This window comes from Nomascus leucogenys, chromosome 4, assembly GCF_006542625.1.
Source record: "Nomascus leucogenys isolate Asia chromosome 4, Asia_NLE_v1, whole genome shotgun sequence".
NCBI classification, from domain to species: Eukaryota; Metazoa; Chordata; class Mammalia; order Primates; family Hylobatidae; genus Nomascus; species Nomascus leucogenys.
The window spans coordinates 69,865,076-69,889,202 of NC_044384.1; the positions used below are offsets into that span (position 1 = coordinate 69,865,076).

Below are 24,127 nucleotides of genomic sequence, written 5' to 3' on the forward strand. Positions count from 1 at the left end.
CACTTTTCCCCTCCTCTCGAAATTTTCTCCCTCCCTCCCTTCCTGCCTGCCTGCCTGCCTGCCTGCCTCCCTCCCTCCCTTCCCTCCTTCCTTCCTTCCTTTTTCCTTCCTTCCTTCCTTTTTTCCCTCTTTCTCTCTCTCTTTCTTTCTTTCTCTTTCTGTCTTTCCTCTTTTTTCTTTTCTCTTTTTTTTTTTTGAGACGGAGTCTTGCTCTGTTGCCCGGGCTGGAGTGCAGTGGCACGATCTTGGCTCACTGCAAGCTCCGCCTCCTGGGTTCATACTATTCTCCTGCCTCAGCCTCCCAAGTAGCTGGGACTACAGGTTCCCGCCACCACACCTAGTTAATTTTTTTGTATTTTTAGTAGAGACGGGGTTTCACCATGTTAGCCAGGATGGTCTCAATCTCCTGGCCTCATGATCTGCCTGCCTCGGCCTCCCAAAGTGCTGGGATTACAAGTGTGAGCCACTGCACCCAGCCTGTTTTTTGTTTTTTTTTTTCTTGATGGAGTCTTGCTGTCGCCCAGGCTGGGGTGCAGTGGTGCAATCTCAGCTCACTGCAACTTCCACCACCTGGGTTCAAGAGATTCTCGTGCCTCAGCCTCTCGAGTAGCTGGGACTACAGGTGCACACCACCATACCCGACTAATTTTTCGTATTTTTAGTAGTGACAGGGTTTCACCATATTGGCCAAGCTGGTCTTGAACTCCTGATTTCAAGTGATCCACCTGCCTTGGCCTCCCAAAGTGCTGGGATTACAGGCGTGAGCCACCACATTCAGCCTCCCCTCCCTTTTCAAAGGCATTGTCCCCTTCCTGTCCTGTGCTGCTCCGTTACCCCTTTCCTAGGCCATTCAACTCTTTTTTATTTTTTGAGATAGTGTCTTGCTCTGCTGCCCTGAGATAGTCTCTTGCTCTGCTGCCCATACCAGAGTGCAGTGTCGTGATCATGGCTCACTACAGCCGCTGGTAACTCAGCTCCTCACTGTGCTTCCTGCTTGGTGTTCCTGTTGCACTGCATTTCCAATCAGCTTCCTGAAATGTTCTGGAAAGTGGTGCATGGAAGTCATGGTATAAGCAGAATAAGAGTGAGTGGCCTGCACTGTGTGTGCTCACACCAACATTTTGCCCTTCAGGTTATTGCTCTTGCTTCATAAAGTGTGTTTGTAAATCCCCTGCAGCCTGTGACATTCAATGTGGAATCATACCCAAGAAGAATTACTGTTAAAAAGCAGCTTATTATTCCACTTCATTCCAGACAGGGGATCAATAGTAACTTTTCAGACTAGTACTAACCAGGGCCAGATTCATTCAGACTCCCCAGTATCACCTCCCACTTACCTAAATGTCTCAGGAAGTTTTGCCATGGATGCTTTCAAAGGCTAATATCCTGAAGTAGCCATTGGTTTGGCATAGAATGGAAGTATATACGTAAGTAGCTGTGATATATTAAAATGAGGCTTCTTATTTCTTTAAAATAAAAAGGTAATTTAAGTCTTTGTTGGCATGCATGCCTCGAGTTATAGGGCAGAACGAGCCTTCCCTCATTGGGAAGCAGGGCAGTGGCTGCAGCCACCTCGTGACAGTGTGAAAAATGTCACCTGGTGGCTCCAAGGCAGTGAGCTGAAGAACAGGGCAGCTGCCGCTTCTTCCAACAAACATGGCCTTGCATCTGTGCAGATGGTCACACTGGGTGGGATCATTCAGGGGCTTTTGTGATTTGGAAACCCCCTTCCTAAGCACCGTGACCTGTTCGCCCAAGTGAAACAGCGTCTCACTGTCAGTTTCCCGAGTCTTCTGGCAGCTCTTGTACCTAAAGGGCCTTGTCTTCCCATGCTCTTGGCAGAGGAGCTCCTCCATCTTATGGAGAATGCAGGCTGCGGGCACAGGATTGCTCCTTACCGGCCTCTCCTCCTCCTGCCCTTTCTGCAGGATGGTGATGGCTCTTTGCCACAACTGACTCACTCACTTGTGCCACTGACTCTACAATCTCCAGACCCCATCAGAACTTCCTGATACTAGAAGTTTTACTATTTTCTTCTGGCTTTTCCTTACCGTCTCCAGAGAGGTCCAAACACTCTCCATTTTGAAATTATCCTCTGGGCTTGCTTCTCTTTTGAACTAATTATCTCTCTGTGCCCTTGTTGGGCTTGATCCCTCCAAGAAGCTGCCTCCAGTGAGCTCCTAAATCCCTGCAGTTGGGTGTCAGCACCCATCCTACCTTTGAAACACATTGTGCAGAGATCACCAGCAATCTAGTGAATATAAGATTCAAAATCTATTCTCAGTATTCACGTATCCCAAACTCTACATATTTGGCTTCTTGAATTTCTCTTCTCTCTCTCGGTCTAAAAATGTGGAAGAAATGAATAGATGAGGATAGAAGAGTAGGATAGAAGGTAAACCAGGAAAGAACCAGTAGCTTAAGCTCCAGAGAATCAGAGACAAGAGAGGATGGGTGGATCTATTTCAGGTAGCCAGGACAGCATAGGGAGGTACTGAGATATGTGCATTTGTAAATAGCCAACTCTTTTTAGTTGCTGCTCAACAAACATTTATTGCATGTCTAGGTTCAGGGTATTAAGTGATTCCTAGGCCATATATGGATGAACAGACACTGAGCTTGCCATCACAGAGCTCATAATAGAGAGAAAAAGAGACAACAAGCCCCAATGTGGTAAGTACTAGGGGTTGTTGGGGCCCACAGTGAATGATGGGGTCTAGACTTGAGGGGTTAGGGCAGGTCCATGGAAACAGAGGTGTCTACATTGGCATCTGGAGCTTGGGAAGGAGTTAGGCAATGAGGAGGTGGAGAGGATGTTTCAGACAGTGCAAAGATGTGTCAAGGCCTTATCTAGTGAATAAAGATATGATCTTTATTCAATTGATGGCAAAAGATCCACTGAATAACTCTCTGTAACAGTGGAGGAGAGGAGACAAGGGTCAGGGCAAAGGACCTAGGAACCAAGGTAAAAATGTAGATGCTTTCCTTGTACCCAGTCAACTTACACTCTTCCATTAGCTCTCTGTTTCAGACCTACGCTCTACCTTCCTGAGGCTCTCAAAGTATCACGTGCCCCTCTGCCAAAGCATCTGTCATATATATTGCATTTATTTGTGTCACCTTTTTATTTTTCTTCACCTTTTATTTTGAGTTCAGGGGTACATGTGCAGGATGTGCAGGTTTGTTACATAGTTAAACGTGTGCCATAGTGGTTTGCTGCACAGATCATCCCATCACCTAGGTATTAAGCCCAGTGTCCATTAGCCATTCTTCCAGATGCTCTTCCTCCTCACTCCCCCCAACCCATGACAGGCCTGCCCCAGTGTGTGTTGTTCCACCCCATGTGTCCGTGTGTTCTCATCATTCAGCTTGTGTCACCATTTTATTAACACCTGTTTCTGTCCACTGAGCCATCAGTTCTGTGATGGTGGGGCATTGTATGTTTGGGTCACCACTCTACTCTCATGCTTAGCAGAGTTCTGGGCACATAAGAATGTGCTTAGTCAATGTTTATAGTAGGCTGCAAAAATAAAGGCCTCAAATTCATCTCAATCCTGTAGGCATGACCCTTTGCAACATGACTTTGCTAACCCCATCATTTTCTCCATCCCTGTGGATCTAGGCTGGCCTTTAAACTTGCTCCAAGTGGAAGAATGTGGTAGAAGCACTGGTGGTGGAACTCTAAGCCTAGGCCTCACAGGGCTTTGCAGGTTTCCCTCTCGTGCTCTTGGAATGTGCTGCCACCAGGGGAAGAAGCCTGGGCTTGTCTCTCTAAGGATGAGTGAATACATGGAGAGAGGGGCCTGGCTAAGAGCCAGATGCAACCTGCAGGCATCTGAGTGACACCATCGAATAACACCCAATTGGGCCACCAGACGATAGCAGCCACAGGACTGACTCCAGGCAAGACTGTCCAGTTGAGCCCAGCCAAAACTGCTGACCCACATAATTGTGAGCAAATAAAATGATTGTTTATTTTATTTTACTTTATTTTATTTTATTTTACTTTAAGTTCCAGGATACATGTGCAGAACGTGCAGGTTTGTTACATAGGTATACATGTGCCATGGTGGTTTGCTGCACCTATCAATGCATCATCTAGGTTTTAAGCCCCCCATGCGTTAGGTATTTGTCCTAATACTCTCCCTCCCCTTGCCCCCTATCCCCTGGCAGGCCCTGGTGTGTGATGTTCCCCTCCCTGTGTCCATGTGTTCTCATTGTTCAGCTCCCGCTTATGAGTGACAACATGCAGTGTTTGGTTTTCTGTACCTGTGTTAGTTTGCTAAGAATGATGGCTTCCACCTTCATCCATGTATCTGCAAACGACATGATCTCATTCTTTTTTATGGCTGCATAGTATTCCATGGTGTGTATGTGCCACAATTAAAGAGTTGTTTTTTAAACCACTGTATTTGGAGGTAGTTTGTTAGCAACAACAGGCAACTGATATATCTGTTGAATGAGTGATTCCAGGGTCTGAAGTAGACTTAGGGCAGAGGTTTCATGAGTCCCCTGTGTGTGATCCTTTGCATGTACTTTGGAGTAGCTTTGATTGTTAGAAATTCTTTATATTCCATTGAAACATACTGGAGCTTTTGCCTACTTGTCTTAATTCTGTTTTTCTTAAGTCTCACAAATTAATTTCAATTTCTCATCTCTTTCCAACATTTCAAATTGTTAAAAACATCTACTTTTTCTGCACACATACCCCTATTTTTCTTCTACTTTAGACCAAACAATCCCTAGTTCTTCTTACTTTTCCTCATGTGTCAGGATTTCCAGACCCTTTGTCACCCTAGTTGCTACCCTCAGTGTTCCTTTGATAGAGAGACTCTCATATTCTGGCATCCTGTCAACTCCTCTGCTCCTTAGAAATTAGGACAAGCAAATACGATTTTAAGTATATTGCCAGCCCCATCTCCCTCACTTCACAAACCCGTAAACACAGAGACCACAGTACAACAGACCCCATGACTGTAACGCTGAAATTCCCAGGGAAAGCTGCAGAACACACTAGGAATCATACAGAGGAGCCTTTTTCAAGGAGGGTATTTTGAGACGGGAAAGAAAGACATTTCATACCACCCCAGCTAATGTTTTTTGGATATTCCTATTGCTCTTATGCAACAGACTCTTCTTTCATATATTAAACTTTTGAGAAGTGCAATAAATAATAGTAATCTAGACATATTTAAACCTTAACATTCAGCCTAGCAGAATAAGCAGATATTTGCACTTCAATTTTCTTTGCACAAAGAGGTTAAATTGTCCATCCCTCTTTAAAAAGTGAGTCAGAAGTAAGCATGAGTCCAAGCCACCACCAGCCCCACTTTTCTCTATAACATCACATTCCTTTCTGCTCCCAAAGGAGCCATTTAAGAGTTGTTGGGATATATCAAGCAATATACCATTTTTCAAAAATAACTACAATATGAAGTTGCCGAAAGAAGAAAACATCTGGATGCTATTGACGACTATGACGGCAGTAAGTCTAAATTCCCAACTCTGGTGGGTTGGAAATCACTGGGACATTTATAGGTTGTGGTAGTTTTTGCCTCATGCCTTCATTGTGAGCAGAAGCTCACATTCATCTTATAACCAGCCTGTATCTAAGAGAAGCAGACAGGAATAAGGCACACCTCCTGTCTTCTTACCTTCTCCGACTCCCGCCAACACTTCAGGATGAATATGTGAGCATAGATGTCCTCCACACAGATCCAGCTGGACAGGCTCAAGGTTGTGTCCGTCCACACCCAATCCATCACTGCCCTCAGCTCAGTCAAAAAGGGCACGAGGCGAAACCTGGCAGGAAACACATCTCATCAAGAGAGACATTCATGGGTGGCCCCCACCACCCTGCTCACCCAGGAGCTCAAGCAGTTCCTTAACTGCTTTAACCTCATGACTCAGAAACAATTCTCCAGGTGACCCTTCCAGTAAAACCCAACTTGGAACACAACTGCTTTTCATTATAAGTCGAATCTATGGATTTGTATTTTTTCATTCTTTTCCTTTTCTCTGATGATCATAACCAACTGGGATCTCCCTTTTAAATAAGTGTGAAGGTGACTCAGCTTCTTTCACATTTATTTGTTCATGTTACGAGACCCTTGGCCATGGGGTGCTGAATGACTGCAGCTCTGTTGCTGGATGAGTTAGTAGGGGTGGTGCACCTGGTAGGTTAAAGATGAGGGCAAATGGATAAAGGCAGAGGGGGGAGGAGGAGAGGTTGTAGGGAGCCAGGGTGTGAGGCCCCTCAGCCGCAGGACTTGCTGGAGTACCACGGTGATGGTGTTGGCTCAGCCTCTGTGGTTCAGTTGTGTTTCAGAAGGGATTGGCCTGGGCTCCTCCAAGCTCTGAAGAATTTTCCTTGTCTCTTGACTGACACAGAGCTTCTCCCAGCCTGAAGAATCTGGGTTCTCCCAGGGCCCTCACAGCAGTGTGGATTGCCACTCAGAAATTCTCCCCTAGGATGCCTCAGCCCTGTCAAGTGAATATAAATCCAATTCCTGGAAGAAACATCAGGCCCAGTCGCAGGCTAGCATTGTATGAAACACGACCCCACACACAGTGCTTCACAGCATCTGAAGGCACTCGACACCTCTTCTGTCTGGTGCTGAGGAGGAGCCAGCAGTGCCACGGACTGTCTCACTTTTTATGCCGTGGTTTAATTTGCGAGAGAACAGAGAGGAGATGCTACCACTGAACTTGTCACATAGAAGAGCACATGTGCTTTGAGTAGTTAACTTGCTACGTGGGCACACAGGTCATGGCATTCAGGTTGGTGTTAGGCAGAAAGAATGCTCCTCTTCAATGGAGGAACTTACTGTATACGAAAAAATCTAAGGATAATTTGGAATTCCCAAGGTATTTGGAATAGTCCAGGCTCCAAATACTGTGTTCTTTTGTGCCCAGAAGCATATAAATACTTACAGATCATGTATCCCTATTTTTCATTCTCAAATATTATCACAGTAATTATGCAGGATACTAACCCATGTGGATGAATGTAGAACAGCACCCGGACAGGCTTGTGGCAATTAAACATAGAAAGGTGTTTAAAAAGACATATTTGTCCCTTTGCGAACATCGTAGGAGTTCCACAATGATTCCCACTGCTGAATTAATCCTCTCCCCCTTACTTCCCAGTTGGGAAACAAAATGCCTTTCCACGGCTATTCTTCCCCCATAAGTGACTGTGACAATGCAGAGTGTCCTACCCTTGGAATAAGAAGAGGTTGACATAATTGTAGCTCTTGGTGAGGAAGTTCCCCAGGACTCGCGTTGGGTAGCCGCAACGGATCTGGTAAGCAGACAACCCGAAGTAAACACATTTCACAAAGTACCAAAGCTGGGCAACCAGGTTCTGGCTGAATTTCCTAAAATGTAAAAGTACAGAAAGTGAAGCAATGAAATACTCTTCTGAAACAAAAGGATGGCAGTGTCGAATTAAAACAACAACAGGCCAACAGAATTTCCCTTTCATCATTCCAACTCAATTCTAATGAACTGTCTACACATAGTGGATCACTTCAAAGGCAAAAGGTGGGATAAAAAAATTCAGTAATTAAAATGATTTCCTGTGATTGGTGCCTCCAATCTGTCTTATACCCTTGTTTAGGCCATAATTAAAATAAATTATTAAGTGAATTTACTGATAAATATTTTCTCACTCCATGACCTAACCTTTATTTATTTTTAATGATTTCCTCAACAATACAGACGGTAGTCTTTTCTCCAAGTGAATAGTGAAGAGACATACTATTGTACAGTTCAGGACTGCTAGCACAAGTTTGAAAAAAAACAGTAGAATTAAATATCACACTAGAAAAAAATTTTAGAATATAATTTCAAAGAATGATGAGCTATAGGACCACTTTAAACTTTGGATAAATGCAGCATTCTCCAAATGTCTTAAACATGGTCAGTACAAATTTTAAAAAGGAAATAAAAAGAAAACTTTTGACTTGGTGAGAGTTTGGTATAATCTTCTTTGTCCTTAAAATTAAGATCCATACTTAAATGTTTTGATACAACCAGCATATTTCTCTTTGTGCCATATTTTGGATTTGTCCCCTGCCTCCCTCCCTCCCTTTCTTCCTTCCTTCCCTCCCTCGTTTCTTTCTTTCTTTCTTTCTTTCTTTCTTTCTTTCTTTCTTTCTTTCTTTCTTTCTTTCTTTTCTTTCTTTCTTCTTTCTTTTTCTTTCTTTCTTCTTTCTTTCTTCTTTCTTTCTTTCTTCTTTCTTTCTTCTTTCTTTCTTTCTTTCTTTCTTCTTTCTTCTTTCTTTCTTTCTTTCTTTCTTTCTTTCTTTCTTTCTTTCTTCTTCTTTCTTCTTCTTTCTTTCCTTCTCTCTGTCTCACTCCTTCCTTCCTTCTTGCTTCCTTCTTTCCTTCCTTCTCTTTCTGTCTCTCTCTCTTGCCCACATCCCCATGGAGATATCTAATGGTTCCAGCACCATTTGCATTTGTTGAAAAGACTGTTCTGTCTTCACTGGATGGCCTTTGCACCTTCCCTACATCAGCTGAATTGGGACTGTGGGTCTTCTATTTCTGGACTCTCTGTTCTGTTCCATTGTTCTGTTCGTCTGAATCTTGAGGCTACACCTCACTGCTTGATCATCACAGCTTTATAATAATGCTTGAGGTCAGGAAGAATAAGTGCTCCAATACTGTTCTTTTTCAAAGTTATTTCAGTTCTTCTAGATCTTTTGCAATTCCATATGAATTTTTGTCAGCTTACCAAATTCTACCAAAAATCTTGCTGGGAATTTTGATGTGCACCGTGGTCAATCTATAGATCAATTTGGGGAGAAACTGCATCTCCCCCAAATTCATGAGGAATTCACAAGTATTTTGATGCATGAATTTAAGTCTTCTTGATTTATTTAGGCCTTCTTTAATTTCTCTCAGCCATGCCTTTTATATTTTCATTCTACAAATCTTGTACATGTTTTATCATATTTATCCCTAAATATGATAGTTTTTCATATTTTTAATGGTATTGTAAATGATATTCTTAAAAATTCAAATTATTGAGCATTTATTGCTTGCATATGAAAATACAATTGAGTTTTGTATGTTGGTTTTGTATCTGCAAGCTTCCAAAGTTCATTTATAACTTCTGACAGCCTTATTGTAGATTCCACCGGATTTTCTATATAGGCTGTCATATCTGCCACATGGTTTTGCTTCTTGCTTTCCAATCTGGATTTGTGTGTGTGTGTGTGTGTGTGTGATGGAGTCTCACTCTTTGTCACCCAGGCTGGAGTGCAGTGGCGCAATCTCAGCTCACTGCAACTTCTGCCTCCAGGGTTCAAGCGATTCTCCTGCCTCAGCCTCCTGAGTAGCTGGGACTATAGGCGCGTGACACCACGTATGGCATTTTTTTTTTTTTAAGACAGGGTTTCACCTTATTGGCCAGGCTGGTCTGGTCTCTAACTCCTGACCTTGTGATCCACCTGGCCCAGCCTCGCAAAGTGCTGGGATTACAGGCGTGAGCCACCGTGCCCACCCCATATCCGGATGTCTTTTATTTTTACTTATTTTGCTGGCCTGGGATTAGGATCTAGTATCACCATTCACTGGCTGAATGACTTTGGGGAGATCACTTTTCTTTCTGGGGTGTATCTATCTTAATCTGCAAAATTAGGTAATAGGCTTGGAAAGCGTTTTAAAGTGTCTTTCTTCTCTGAAATTAAGAGTTTCTGTGAAGGTTGGTTTTGTACTGAAAAATATATTTTATGTATTCTATTTTAAATACCAACAAATAATATTCACAACACTCTCATGAAAAATTATAATATTTGTACAAGCAGTGGCCTTCATCTGAATTATTATTATAGCCTGGGCTATATTTAATCTCCCAATATATGGTGTGGAATGGAGAACTGGGTTATTGTGTATCTTCTGGGTAACAATCCTTTATTTAGTTCTACTATAGACTCAGGAAAAAGTATCCCAGTTCTACTTTCCTTTAAAAATATCTGCATGGTCACCATTTATTATTATAAAGCAATAATTTTATAATTATAATTTTTTATTTTTAATAATAATAATTTTTATAATTATTATAAAGCAATAATTCCTATACTGAAATCAAAAAGTCAGAACCTAAACACTCAAACAAAAGCAGCCATTAGGCTCTGGCTACTGTTAGAAGCAATTCAGATTTTCTCAATAGAAATTACACTTGAACTGGTTTACTTATGAGCCACATACATAAAATCCATTTTTTTCATTACTTTCTATTCATTCTTCCCAAATGATATTAGCCTGCCTGTTTGATATGTTATTCATAAGACTTGGCTACAAATGACTCGGAGGTGTGATCAAAAGATCACATTTTCTGTTAAGCATGAAGACTTTTCAGAGATACCTGAGGATGTTTAAAATAGTACATCATTGACCGGGCACAGTGGCTCATGCCTGCAATCCTAGCACTTTGGGAGGCCCAGGCAGGAGGATTGCTTGAGGCCAGGCCTTTGAGACGAGCCTGGGTAACATAATGAGACCTCATCTCTACAAAAAATAAAAATAAAAAATGGTCAGAAGTGGTGATGTGCACCTGTATCCCCAGCTGCTCTGGAGGCTGAGGCGGGAGGATTGTTTGAACTCAGGAGTTCAAGGTTGCAGTGAGCTATGATCATGCCACTGCACTCTAGCCTGGGTGACAGAGTGAGATTTTGTCCCTAAAAACAATAAATAAATAATTTAAAAAAAAACTAGCATGTCACAGTCTGGGAGCGCAGTTCCAGAGGAGGCTTTCAGAGCCACAGCAAATGATGGCAGCTTCACTGGATTAGGTACATGGCTCCCCAGGCCAGTGACGAAGAGTTATAGTTTGCTTGCATACATAAAATCAGATATGCTTGTTAAAAATTCCTATTCCTACTACATCATATGGACAAGGCCACATTCACCTTCTGCAGAGCCTTTTCTTTCATAACCTGACAGAGCAGGTATTTCCCATTTATAAAACTCCACTTTGCTTTTCTTTGCTGAAATGACCGGATCATTTGTTCATGCATGAGCACCAACTGTCATAAGCACTGTTTTGCCTGGAGGCGTGGGGTGGGAGACAGTCTATGGAGAAGTGTCACCTGAACAGACATCTTGAGAGTAAGGAGGAAGTAGAGTTTGGGTTGGAAGCTGGGGAGAAGAAGGCTGGGAGGGAGCAGAGCTTGGAGATGCCAGGCACACTGGGGAACTGAAGGTCAACACCCTTTTCTCAGGGTTCTAGGTGACAGAGGGAAGCACAGCAGCCACTTTGAAGGATCTTACCAGCCCTTTCCCGACAGCTTCCGGCCACCCTGACCAGCAGCACCAGTTGTATTAACAGCAGCAGAGTCCAGCAGGATGGGTCTGCCCGCTTCGCTTACCACGAGCTGAGACATTGCTAGGTGCTTTCAAACCCCGCTGCAGTTAACCCCCACCAGCCTCCTACGTGGAGACTCTATCATCTGCTCCCCATCCCTGTCCCTCTATCTCTTCTTCTATCCATTAAGCAGCCTCCATTTGTTCATCTGTTTCTCGCATGACTTAGTCTGTGCCCGCTTTCCCTCTCAAAAATGCCCCCAAGATCATACTCCACTTTACCTCCATCTCTGCTAAGGTGTAGAGAGAAACACAGCACAAATACCCTAGGTTTGCTCAGGTCCTTAAGGCTGTCACCTTTGTTATTTATAGAAACCTTATTTCTACAAATGTAGATAATATGTAATTAAAATATTTTTGAGGAATCAGTTCACACTTTGGATTTGCATTAACTATTGACCCAAACCTTCAGCTCTTCCTACCCGTGGTGCTGCTGTGCCAAGGCTCTGCCTGTGGCCGGCAGTTCTTCTGTGCAATGCATGTGAGTATCACCTCAGGAAACACAGTTGCATGGAGGTGGGCTGGTGCCTCTGGCTTCTGAAGACCTTACCTCTCAGTCACACCAGGTAAGATGAAGAACATCCAGAAGTGAATTCCGAACACAAGAATGACCTGGAAGATGACCTTTCCCAGTACAGTCTTCCTGAGGTAGAGGGCTCGGTCCACCACCATGGTTCCAAACTGAATGAGGACCATCACCAAAAATGGCCCCGGGACCTGGTCCTCTGACAGTGAAGAGGTGATGTCTGCAGCTGCTGAGTGTTTCTGGGGAAGAGACAACAAATTCATACCCAAGAGAGGCAATTCACGGGAGGGAGCACCATCACCATGGGTCAGGGCAGGTGCTGTGGCCTTTGCCCCAACCTACCCCAAAGGCCCAAAAGCCGAAGACAATGATGATGAAGTCCACAGTGTCAGCCAGGAACATGAGCACATACACGTCAGTCACGGCGCTATAGTCCGGGTGGATGAGATTGTAAAAGAACTGCTTGATGGGCACGTAGATCTGCAGCGTCCTGCAAAATGGAGACCCCCACCCCCAACCCACTTGTTTCAGGAAGGGCAGGATGGCAGAAATGACCAGACACTGCCCTCATGCCACTGCTCCGCATTCCCCTTTCCAGTCAGGTCCCACCTTCCTCTCTCTGCCTCAGGATAGTCCCGCTGTGGACGGCTCCTGTTCTAACGGAGAGCGTATACACATTTACTGCCAAGATAGGTACTGCAGCCCTCTCTGCTGATGGCATCACAGCCCTCTCCTCTTGCTTGAAGCGTAATAGAATGGTATGATGCCCTGGGAACGAGGTGTTGGGTTTGTAGCCTGATTCAATTGCTCACCACCTGGGAGAACCATGAGCATGCTACGTAACCTCTGTGTTTAGTGTTCTCATCTGTAAAACTGGAGTGATGAGAAGACCTGATGACTAGGGCCAAGGTGGGAAGTAAATGAGGGAATGCATGAGGGTGCTCAGACTTGGAGTGCTTGGTCCGTGCGCGTTTGAATGTGCAACGCCCCTGCTCCTCCTGTTTTAGGGCCTGTGTCCATCCTGGCTCCCACATACTGCCCTGGCCTTTTATCTATGCTTTGCTCTGTGCCTTAGTGCGGTGTCCTGCTGGCTCTTGCTTGTCTGTCTAACCTTTGCCCTGTCTTTGCTCTGGGACCTGCCTTCAGTTCAACGCCACGTTCAGGTGCCACTGGCTCTCCTGCTCTCAGAGCCTCTGTTCAGGGCTCCACTCCCAGCTGGCAGTCCCAGTCCCATGCACCACTTCCATCCCCAGTGGGTGGAGGGTCCTGTGTAGTTTGCTGGGTAACAGATGTATGACCATGGACAAAGCATTTCCCCACCATGCACTTCCATCCCCTTCTCAGGATAAGAGTGCAGGTCTAAGGCCCTTCCAGCATTGACACTGTATTCCTCTCAGTCTGGCTGGACTTCACCATGATAATACCTAAGAATACAATCCATGAGTCCTTGAAACGACCCATTTACTCTGTTCAAATAGAAAAAGCATGTGCATAAATGCAATGGATATAAAATGAATCACACAGAAAAATGATTTTTAAAAACAAGACCAAAAGGGGTAATTTCATTCTGCCTTACGCAGATAGCACTTGTGACACGAGAAGTTACTTCTCTGTTCTGCCCCTGGTTTATAGGAAATAATAAAGCCCCAAACCCTAAAATAAGCACACATGCCACATGTTCTCATGGACTCACTTCTTTATGGTAAAGGCTTTTGCTTTGATTAAATGTTCTTGAAGCTTTTCCATATAAAGTTCCCTTTTGCTTTTTTGCTTAATACTCAAAACACTGCTTCCTTTTTGACTGCTGTTTCGGGTGCTTGTGCTGCCTAGAAATAAAAAGAGATCATAAGATGGATGGTGAAGCCTGGGGTTTGTTTGCCTAAATATCCAAGAAGCAGAACCCAGAGCCCACATGGTGGAGGGATAGCTCGGGACTGTTTGGGAGGATGAGTATGCACGGATGCATTTATGAACAATTACTGAAGCCTTTGGGATTTGTCCTCAACTCTGCTCCCATCACAGGCCTGTGGGGTTTAACACCCCATGGTGGCTCTTTCCTGGATTGTTATGCAATCTTTGTTTCAGAAGTAAATAAACTGGAAGGATAGTTTTTATTGTGCTAACTAGGGTACTAGGATGCAGGTATTCCAGACAGAATGCCCCATGTCTGTTTTCCTATCCTAGTTTCTGTAATTGTAAAATGAATATGACATAATCTGCCAGTATCTGCCTCAAAAGCAGGTTCTGAAGATGACTATACACCACTGCATGGAAAGCTTCAGACAGGAGCCCCGTAAATGCAAAAGCTTCAGACAGGAGCCCTGCAAATACAAAAGCTTCAGACAGGAGCCCCATAATTACAAAAGCCTAGTGATTCCAAGAGGGGCAGCTGTGAGGCATGTCTACTCTCTGATTGTACTCGTTGTTTAGGAAAAAATTACTACACTAGGAAATAACCATAGTTTGGCTAAAAGTTCTCATCAATTACATCTAAATATGTTTAAAAAATACACTGTGATTGATAGCACTCTGGACACGCCCTGCAGATTTTTCTCAAGTAACAAAAGTAAATTATCATGAGCCTGGCGTTTATTAGGTACAAGGCAGTGTGCCGGCCATTTTTCACAATTATCTGAAACCCTTGTCCTGAGATACAATAGGGTGTTTTGGGTAATGGGGTCACACAGCTGAGGCAGGATTTGAACTTGGGTTTCTCTGATTTCAAAGCCCTTTCTTTCACAGAACAATGTCTGTCTCTTGATAGCACCCAATACACTCCCTTGCCCCAGACCCACAGGCACCAGAAAAACAAGGCCACCTGGGAGCTAATTACAGCCTAGATATATTGTGTTGACAGATACCTCTTTGGGATCTGTTTGAAGAAAAGCTGGATCTCCGGGATGGCTCGGAGCTGCTGCCAGAGCGCTTCCTCCGGACAGCTGTCTGCTGCTCCGGGAAGGTCACATGCACTGACTCCACAGATGCGGCCAGGTTGATGGACTTGAGAGAATCGGAGGAGTCCCTCCTGCCATGACCGAGGGAGAGCTCATCATCTGATTCCTCCTTGTCCATGCCACTTTCAGTCATGTCATCTTCATCCCATAAGCCATGGCACTGAGAAAGCAGGGACAGGGACAAATGAGGCTACTATTTCAGGTGGAACCCTTGGTATTCTGTCTTACAAAATCTCATCCAACAAACTGTCCTTCAAGATTAGAAAAACAAGGTGATATGGTTTGGCTGTGTCCCCAAATCTCATCTTGAATTCCCACGTGTTGTGGGAGAGACATGGTGGGAGGTAACTGAGTCATGGGGACAGGTCTTTCTCATGCTGTTCTCGTGGTAGTGAATAAGTCTCATGAGATCTGATGGTTATAAAAAGGGGAGTTTCCCTGAACAAGCACTCCTCTCTTTGCCTGCCACCATCCAAGTAAGATGTGACTTGCTCCTCCTCCCCTTCCACCATGATTGTGAGGCCTCCCCAGCCGTGTGGAACTGTAAGTCCACTAAACCTCTTTCTTTTGTAAATTGCCCAGTCTCAGGTGTGTCTTTATCAGCAGCATGAAAACGGACTAATACACAAGAAAAGAAAGCTTGTCTAGAGCTTTATGAGGGTCCCAGTAGGGAAGAGATGGGTGGGTGTAGACAATAAGATTTTAGCTGATAATTAAGATGGAGACATATAGCTTTTGGCAGACGGACTAAGGAAGAAACTATAGTGACTTGACTTATTGGATGGAAAGTCACCCTGATGACCTTGCTGCTGTCGGACGGAGCTCTCCCCTGAGCTCTTTGGCCATGCATTTGCTCCCTAAGACATTGCCTGGTCTTCTCTCTGACTCATACGTGGAGGGCAAGAGCTCCAGGCCAGTTTGTCAGAAATCAGTTGGTCAAAACCAACTCTGAGAATGATCAAGCCACCAGTCACTCATTTGACAGATGACTCTTAAATGTTTATTTGTAAATGTGTTATTCTTAAACATATTCAATGAATGTATTCTTATAAACATAACAAACATTTTAGCTTTTCATAATGGGATTTTTCAGTTTATATGGATTTCTTTCCAATTATTTTAAGAGTTGTTTCCTCTTTGGCCAACATTCACATATTTAGATTATTTCACAACTTTCTCAGTAGTATATTTACTTGTTTGCCAATTCTTCTAATTATTTATCAAATATATAGCAATTTGTATTAAATAGGATAGTTTCAAGCACTTTTGAAATTTCTGCAGTTTTAATTGTTTGGTTTTCATGGCAACATTATATGAAAGATTTATTTTTTCAAAAGCTATGGGGTAGCTTGTCTTCTTAAGAAAAGATTTATCATTCTAAAAACTATTTTTATATATTTAATTAAAATTTTAACATAATGCCATTACCTCAAATCTCATATACATTCATATACTTGAAATTTTCCAAAAAAGAATAAGAAGATCAATATGAAACACCAAGATTTTATTATATGTTTTAAATATAAAATTGCAGCAGTTAAGCCATTTGAACATTGATGAAAAGATAGTAAAAGTGCCTAAAGAGTTAGTTATAATAATTTTAAATGCTACAAAAGAATGCAAACGTTGCAAGAGAATTCTGAAGTGGTCAAAATTATACCATCAAGCGTTAAATACTGAAATTTAAAAAATGAATTTCTAAGACTAAAAAACAAGGTTAATACATTTATTAATATGTTCATAACAAAAATCAGTATACTAAATAAATTCAAGTAATTAACTTATCCAACAGAAGAACTATAAAATTTAAGTAATTAACATATCCAACAGAAGAACTGTAAAATTTAGGCAAATTCAATTTTGGCTAACTGGTTTCCTTAGATACACAGCTTTCAAAAACCTGCCGCAACCCAATGACCCAGCTAAGGCTCCCTCCAAGTGGAGGGCTTGGTTACTTCACAAAGTGATGGAAGCTAGAGTGAGGAGGCTGACCAGAGTACACTCAGATGAAACCAAGTTTGAAATAGCTCACAGAGCTAGGGCAGAAGAAGTTAAACACACTGTTACATATCTATGTGTGCATGTATGTATATGTACGTGTATGTATTAACTTATGCCAAGCCTTGTTCTAAAAAGGATTCTAGGGACTAAGAAAGATACTCCTGGATAAAAGGAATTTAAAATATTTTATATAAGAAGGCAAGGTTAAGATGAGGGAAGGAAAGTAAGGTTGTAACAAGAGGTACATTCGTACATAAAATCTAGGCTATGCAATAATTTCTATTTGTTAGAATTAAATGGTGTATTTACAAGTTTAGTTTATAATTCACAGCATGTGAGAAGGAAAAACACATGAAGTTGCTCAGAAGGACAGGAGTCCCTGAGAGGCAGGGCCATGCTGTATAAAGGCCTTCCTCCAGCAGGATCATGAGAGGCCTCCTCCACAATAAGCAGGAGAAAGCACAGCTCTGAGTTTTACTGGGCAACTTAAAAAAATATGTGGTCTCTCACCAACAGCTAATGGTTTCATGACAAGAAACTACCCAATGAAAGCAATACTACTAGAAGAAGGGAGGCAGAAGCTGGGATGGAGATGAGACGATATGATCCATGCAGATTGTGGCTCTCTGATGCTCTGGCTTAAACCAGAAGCAGAATTTAGTGTATCTGGCCTTAGAATATTGCACATCATTCAAGCAATGTTCCACAAAAGTGGATTCATGATTATACATTTAACCTAGGTTGGAAACATGGGGAAATATTCTCCCAGATTTATTGTAAGTTCCATTATTTAGCACCACAAGTGTTGGAAAAAACGTCCACTAAATGAACGTAACCTTTTTCTTTTCTCCTTTTTAAAAAAAACAAAACAAAACATATGAGTAGATACCACTCACTGGCCCCTCAGCCCCATCACCAATCCTGATGTCCAGGTTATCTAGGAAGATTACGGGGACTGCGATGACCAACTTGAACTGATTAATTGTTAACATGCAGTACCTTCAAAATTGATCGATGAAAGAACAGAGCCAGGAGCTGGATGAGGTCATAAAGAACATAACCTTCCTTCTTTTCCACTCCTATGATGTTTGGGGGGTGGTACGGTTTATCTTTGTTCACCTCTGCATTCTTATTCCAGGGAAAGAACCCAAATTGGAAGAAATACTTGACTACAATTGCCACCTACACACAGATGACAGAAATTTTAAAAAATTACTTCTTTTAGGAATAGAGATACCTGTATATGGGAAAGAGCAATATAACAATTAAGAAAGAGACCCGCATTTCACAGTTTTGATGGTAGGCAGGCACATAATTATGTAGAATAGTAACATTATCATTCTCGCAGACTATTGACTTCATAACAGAAGCAGCGTCTAACTGTCACAGTGTCTTTCACGGTAGATCCAGCAAGGCCAGTCAGACTCCTCAGGGCACCGCTTTGATTAGTCATTTCCTCTTTTTTTGAGGTGTTGGCATTATACTGATTTAATTAGATATTGATATAATTACGCAGCTATTAAATACATTATTTAGGGAAACACGAACAGAACATACTCGTATCTTTCTAGTTTCTGTATTTCTTTAATTTGCAATCTATAGGAGCATATCACACGGTTATGATGTATGCAGTTTTCACTTTCCTCCATCATATCTGTGTGCCACATTAGTCTGGGAGCCACTAAAAAACAGAAATGAATATTTGCTTTCTATTCATCTTTGTATTCTGGTGTGTAGCAGGGTTCTTGGTTTCTGACACATAGTTTGTATTATAGAGTAAATCAACATCAAGAATTTCCCACTAACTTCAGCCCTCAGTGAAATGTGACAAGAAAAGGGAGAGCCTCAACTTAACTTATATAGAAATATTTTATTTATTTTTTTAGAGATGAGGTCTCAATCTCTTGCTCACGGTGGAGTGCAGTGGCACAATCACAGCTCACTGCAACCTCAAACTCCTGGGTGCAATCCTCCCACCTCTGCCTCCCAAGTAGCTTGGACTACAGGTGTAAGCCACCATGCCTGGCTAATGTTTTTTATTTTTTTGTAGAAATGGGGTCGTGCTATGTTGCCCAGGCTTGTCTTGAACTCCTGACCTCAAGTGATCCTCCTGCCTTGGCCTCTTGAAGTGCTGGGACTATAGCCAGAAATATTTTATTTTTAAGGTGAAAGCTATGCAAGAAGCTCTTGTTCCCTTTTCCACATTCTTGGTATTTTACTTCAGCCCTAGGTAAGAAAGGGAATTTGATAAATGTACTCACATGGTTATAGACTGGCACCCATTCCCTAAACAGGCAGTCATTTACATCTTGAAGTGATGTAATGAAAATAAAGTTTAGGAATGATTAACTTGGATTGGCCAATTCAAGTAATAGATATATATTTGACTTCACACCCTTTATTTTCCTTATGGAAATAAGATGCATGCTATCAATACTTTAAACCAAATACTTTTGAGATGCTTTACTGTATAGCTTTGTTTTAATTTTGCTACTGAATTACTTATAACCTACAAAACTTCTAGGCTTTGGGTGTGCATCTAGCATGAGCACTGTCCTTTAAGAAGTGATTACAGCACTGTTGAAAGTGAAAACTTTCCCTTACAAGTCAGGGAAGAAAATCAGTCTCTTCACAAACCTGAGAGCACAAAGCACCATGGTCGTCCAGGCACCAAGAATATCGAGCTTTTTTTTTTTTTTAAGTCCCTTTATGTTTTTCATGGGCATTCATGATCCTGTCTATGTTGAATAGGTCAGGACAGAAAAGCAGGAACATAAGAGTGAGCAGAAGGCTCCTCATACCCCACATGGGATGAAAATGGGCTGACAGCCACCCTTCAGATGCTAAGTGGGTGCTTGTACAATTTTGTGTCGCGACGTATGGAAATTTACTTTTACGTTTAAAAATGAAAAGTATGTATGATCTATTCAAACTATGTCCAAAGTGCCGGACTGTATGATTTAACACAGGGTCCATTCACTGAACCCCCGGTGGCGCCAGGCATTGTGCTCGACTCTGCAGAAGCCTATTATCATCTCAGTGGTTAATATCATAGGTTAGGCAACCAGGCTTCAAACGTGTCCCCACCCCTCACCAGTTGGGCAACTTTGGCCATTTATTTAATCTCATTGATGCTGTGTCCTTATCTGTTAAATGGGAATGATGCCAGTACCCACCGTGTGTGAGATGTGCAGTGTGAAAAGATTTTTAGAATTTAAGTGCTAGGTAACTGTTGCTGCTGACGATTTGTGTATCTAAGAATGTCTGTGGAACTGCATGTTCCATGTGAAACTGTCTGGGACCAGGGCAGGCCCATCTCAAGAGAGGGCACAGGGAGACAAGGTATGCTTCCCCTTGCATAGCCGCCTGAAGCCATCCACAGGGGTCTGCGTCCAGGCCTACCTCGGTATAGACGATGGCCATCATCCAGAACCGGCGGCTGGGCCTGGGGACGGACAACATGGCCCAGAGGAAGATGAGGATGGGAAGCAGGAGCGTGATCATGGAGGCAGAGACCATGTGGTTGAGGATGATCACGAAGTAGCACACCATCTCCGAGCGGGCCACCAGAGTGTTGTACATGGCATAGAAGAGCAGCAGAAATCGGGGCTGCCGCACATAGAATTTCTCTGACTCTTCAAGCTCATCATCATGAAACATCCTGTTAAAGTAAACCACATGATAATATGTCTATTTTTTTTCTTCTTTTTGAGATGGAGTTTTGCTCTTGTTGCCCAGGCTGGAGTGCAATGGCGCAATCTTGGCTCACTGCAACCTCCGCCTCCCGAGCTCAAGCCATTCTCCTGCTTCAGCCTCCTGAGTACCTGGGATTACAGGTGCCTGCCACCACGCCCAGCTAATTTTTTTGTGTGTATTTTTAGTAGAGAGGCGGTTTCGCCATGTTGGTCAGGCTGGTCTTGAACTTCTAACCTCAGGTGATCCACCCGCCTCAGCCTCCCAAAGTGCTGAGATTACAGGTGTGAGCCACTGCACCCGGCCATGCCTTTCTTTAATTTCTCCAAATTACTGATTTTCATTTAGCATCATCCTTCCTGCTGTGTTCCTCGCTTCCTATGTCCCTGTTTTTCCTCCAGAGACAACCTAATATCAGACCTTATTATAGAAAGAAATGTCAACACAAGGCTCTGGGTTTTGCTGGTTCTAGAACCAGTCATGGTAGGAGTGAAGTTTGCTTTGTACTTCCAATGCAAGAAGTCTTGGAATTGTCTGTTTGCTCTAAGTGTCTAGATGAACTTTTTTCTATATATGAATTTTTCTGTATACAGAATTAGGGCATATGTTTTAAGTGGTGATTTCGGGATACGTGTCTGATCTGCTCACTGGACCCTTACTTGTTCAGCAGCAGCTCGCTGGCTGTCAGCTCATGGGTCAGGGGAGGTAAGATGCTGGACCCCAGCTTGTCGGTGCGGCTGTCATCTGGGCTGACTGCCATGTGGTTCTTGCCTGCAGAGTCGTCCTGCGAGCCGAAGGACAGATGCTCGAAGCTCACAGCCTTGCTGTAGGAGGGTGGGGCCTCCACGTCCCCGTCCAAGGTGGAGAACTGTGTCAGCTCTTCCTCTGGGGTGAGGCTGGCCTCCTCAGCACCCACGGCTCCCACATCGTACCCGGCGGCCTTGTACTCCTTGGCCTCCCTGGGCTCAGGCGCCGTGCTCCCTGCTTCCTCCTCCTGCTCAGCCTCCACCTCCTCGATGGTCTCAGTGGTCCCCTGGCGTGAGTACAGCATGGTACACTGCGTGGGCTCGCTGTTGGGAGAAAGGGTGGGCACAGAGCCCATGTCTTAACATCCACACTCCTGGGGTTCTTTCCCATTCCTGAGAGATGTCATCAGAACTCCTAAGGAAATGCCCCATTTTTTCCCCCTGCATTCCATCTGCTTTGTTCGTTTAGGATAATCACTCCTGTTCTGCAGCCACTGCAAACAGCAGCCTCTCCAATGCAAATGTTGACAGTGCACACACATAGTTTAGAACCAGAGCCAGTCACGTGGCTCTCAAAGAGCAAAACCCACCCCCGTAACAAGTTGGAGTATCTAGATTCACAGCCTCGGGTTCCAGAGTCTGTTTCCATATCAACACAGCACAGCTTACCCACTGTTTTGTCTGCTTCAAGGAGGGGCATCTCTGGAGGGCAGAAGCTCTGAAGATTTGGACCAAGAGCTAAGTCTTAGCAAATAGCTATTCTACCCTCCATCCTACACAACAGGCCTGCCCAGACCATAAGAGGGGAATGGGAATGGGAATGATTAAATATTGGCTACACTGAACAACTGTGTGCTTGATAAAAAACGCCACCCTTCTTTCATGTTTATTCTTCCACCCTGCTTTTCCAACCTTTGCCTTTTTTGCATTTCTGTGCATCCCGTCTGTGGAATCTCCACCCTCGTCCCAGCTCCCTGCACTGTGCCCAGGGCTTCCCCTTCCCCGTGGGACTCCAGCCACTCTCTTCCCACGCAAGCTCTCCTTGGCCCTTCTCCCTTCCAGTTGGCCACTCCACCCCAGGGTGTGCTTCTGTTCTCTCCTGTCGACAACTTTACTTATTTTCTTCTACCAGGTCCTCTTTGAGTACTCCTTTTCCAGAAGCTTCTCTACTCTCATCCTCACTCCCTGCCTTTGGCATTCTGTTCTTTTCTCTCATATCCTTTGTCTCCTTCTTTTGTTCCTTTAAACTTTCCCTGTCAGGTCCATGCAGACAAGGTTAGCCAATGACAAGAGGGCAGCCAGTGACATTCATGGCTTGCTCTACCTCAGACACATCCAGCCATGGAGGGGAGAGGGGCAACACCCACCTGGAGATTAGGAATCTGTCTTGGATGTGGGAGGATGATGTTATAGACTCTGAAATATGTATTCTTACCTGAACAGCACGTGTGACCACCAGGTTTCCATAAACACTGAGATTCTCAAATGCATAGACTGTACCCATGTTTCTTGTCACAGATACCAGTATAGACATATGGATGAGTGAATGAATGAATGAACCTTGGCAGAGTGGTTCATGGCATCCTGTGACTGAAGAACCCGATTGGCCTGAGCTTTTGATGCCCGCTCAGGTGTTCAGGTGTTTAGAATCCCCAGGGCTGTGTCCTTGAGTGCGCACATCATGTAGGGGCCGTTGAAATGCCAGGCCAAAACAGATTTTTGCTAAGACTTACCTCAATTAGATATACTTCCTAGGAGGGCCATGCCATTGACCCATTGCCCAGGGAACTTCCAGACTACTGGAGCCAACCCCACACCAGGTCTCATGGCCAGTAAGACTGTCATCAGTCCTAATCATGCTCCCTTTGGTTTGGATCTCTTGTGGCACCAAGGGGTGGAGGGTACCTTCAGAGGTCAAGAAAATGGACTGGCATGGGAGGCACATGCCCGCCAGAGGACTTTGTCAAATGGCCAAGGCATTCCCATCAATGCCAGGTGCCAGCATACTGCAGGGCTGCACCGAGATACACGGCTGCCAGTGAAAAGAGGATGCCCTCTGACTTGCCACTATGAGCAGTCAAAACGAAACTTGTTTTGGATTAGGCTGTTTTCATGTCAGGAGAAGCACAGTGTAGCTGCTGACTTCATTGTGCCCCCTCACCATCCTAAGGCAATTCAAAAAGAGTTTTCGGGTTCTGTGCAAATAATTTTATTTCTAAATGAATACTGTTTTAGGGTAGGATTCGGGAGAACTTAAGCCACAGTATTTTTTCCCCAAAATAAAAGTTATAGGCTACAAAGGTGACACATTCTGCTACATAATATTCTTTTTAAAAACCAATGGTAAACTGTATTCTGACTTTTATGTCAATTAGGCAAATAACATGCAGACTTATTTAATATTCACTAAAAATGACTACCTATGACAGATTTTTAGATTTTTTTCCTACTGCATGCATCTTTTGATTACATCAAGAGAAGAAGTTTTCTACCTTTGCAAACAGAGTTCCCCCTTTGAGTAGTGCCCTCAGAAGCTCTAAATTATGGAGGAAACATGCTTATGTCTCTGAAAATGGAAAGTTTGAAATACTGAAAACATGGAGGAGAATGTTTGTGATAAGGATTTTTAAAGAAACTCCTAACAGACAAAAACTAAAGAGTGGTTAGTTTAATATAATGCTGTCCTGAGAACAATTACATCTCACAGAGGGCAGTGGTGATTATGCTTCGGTTAGTCATGCAGATTCTTAAAATAAAAATGAAATAAAAACATATATCACAAGAACTCATATTTGCAGTGACATAAAGGGGGGAAGAGGTGATTAAAACGACAG

At 43.4% G+C, this 24,127-nt stretch overlaps 1 protein-coding gene and 1 long non-coding RNA gene across 3 annotated transcripts in view; one reads left to right on the plus strand and one right to left on the minus strand.

Moving 5' to 3' along the window:
- Positions 1 to 21,399, plus strand: part of LOC115834762 — a 33,713-nt gene extending 12,314 nt beyond the window's left edge. The window contains exon 3 of the long non-coding RNA XR_004029665.1: positions 21,325 to 21,399. This is a non-coding gene — a long non-coding RNA (uncharacterized LOC115834762). The remainder of the gene's footprint in view (positions 1 to 21,324) is intronic.
- PIEZO2 (piezo type mechanosensitive ion channel component 2) overlaps positions 1 to 24,127 on the minus strand; it is a 475,806-nt gene that overhangs the window by 13,743 nt on the left and 437,936 nt on the right. For both annotated transcript variants that reach the window (XM_030810771.1, XM_030810770.1), the window contains 9 exons: positions 21,207 to 21,617; positions 20,257 to 20,515; positions 17,854 to 18,036; positions 14,761 to 15,013; positions 13,593 to 13,725; positions 12,242 to 12,389; positions 11,924 to 12,138; positions 7,221 to 7,379; positions 5,655 to 5,802 (listed from right to left, as the gene is read on the minus strand). In XM_030810771.1, the coding sequence (XP_030666631.1) occupies positions 5,655 to 5,802; positions 7,221 to 7,379; positions 11,924 to 12,138; positions 12,242 to 12,389; positions 13,593 to 13,725; positions 14,761 to 15,013; positions 17,854 to 18,036; positions 20,257 to 20,515; positions 21,207 to 21,617 (1,909 nt within the window). The remainder of the gene's footprint in view (positions 1 to 5,654; positions 5,803 to 7,220; positions 7,380 to 11,923; positions 12,139 to 12,241; positions 12,390 to 13,592; positions 13,726 to 14,760; positions 15,014 to 17,853; positions 18,037 to 20,256; positions 20,516 to 21,206; positions 21,618 to 24,127) is intronic.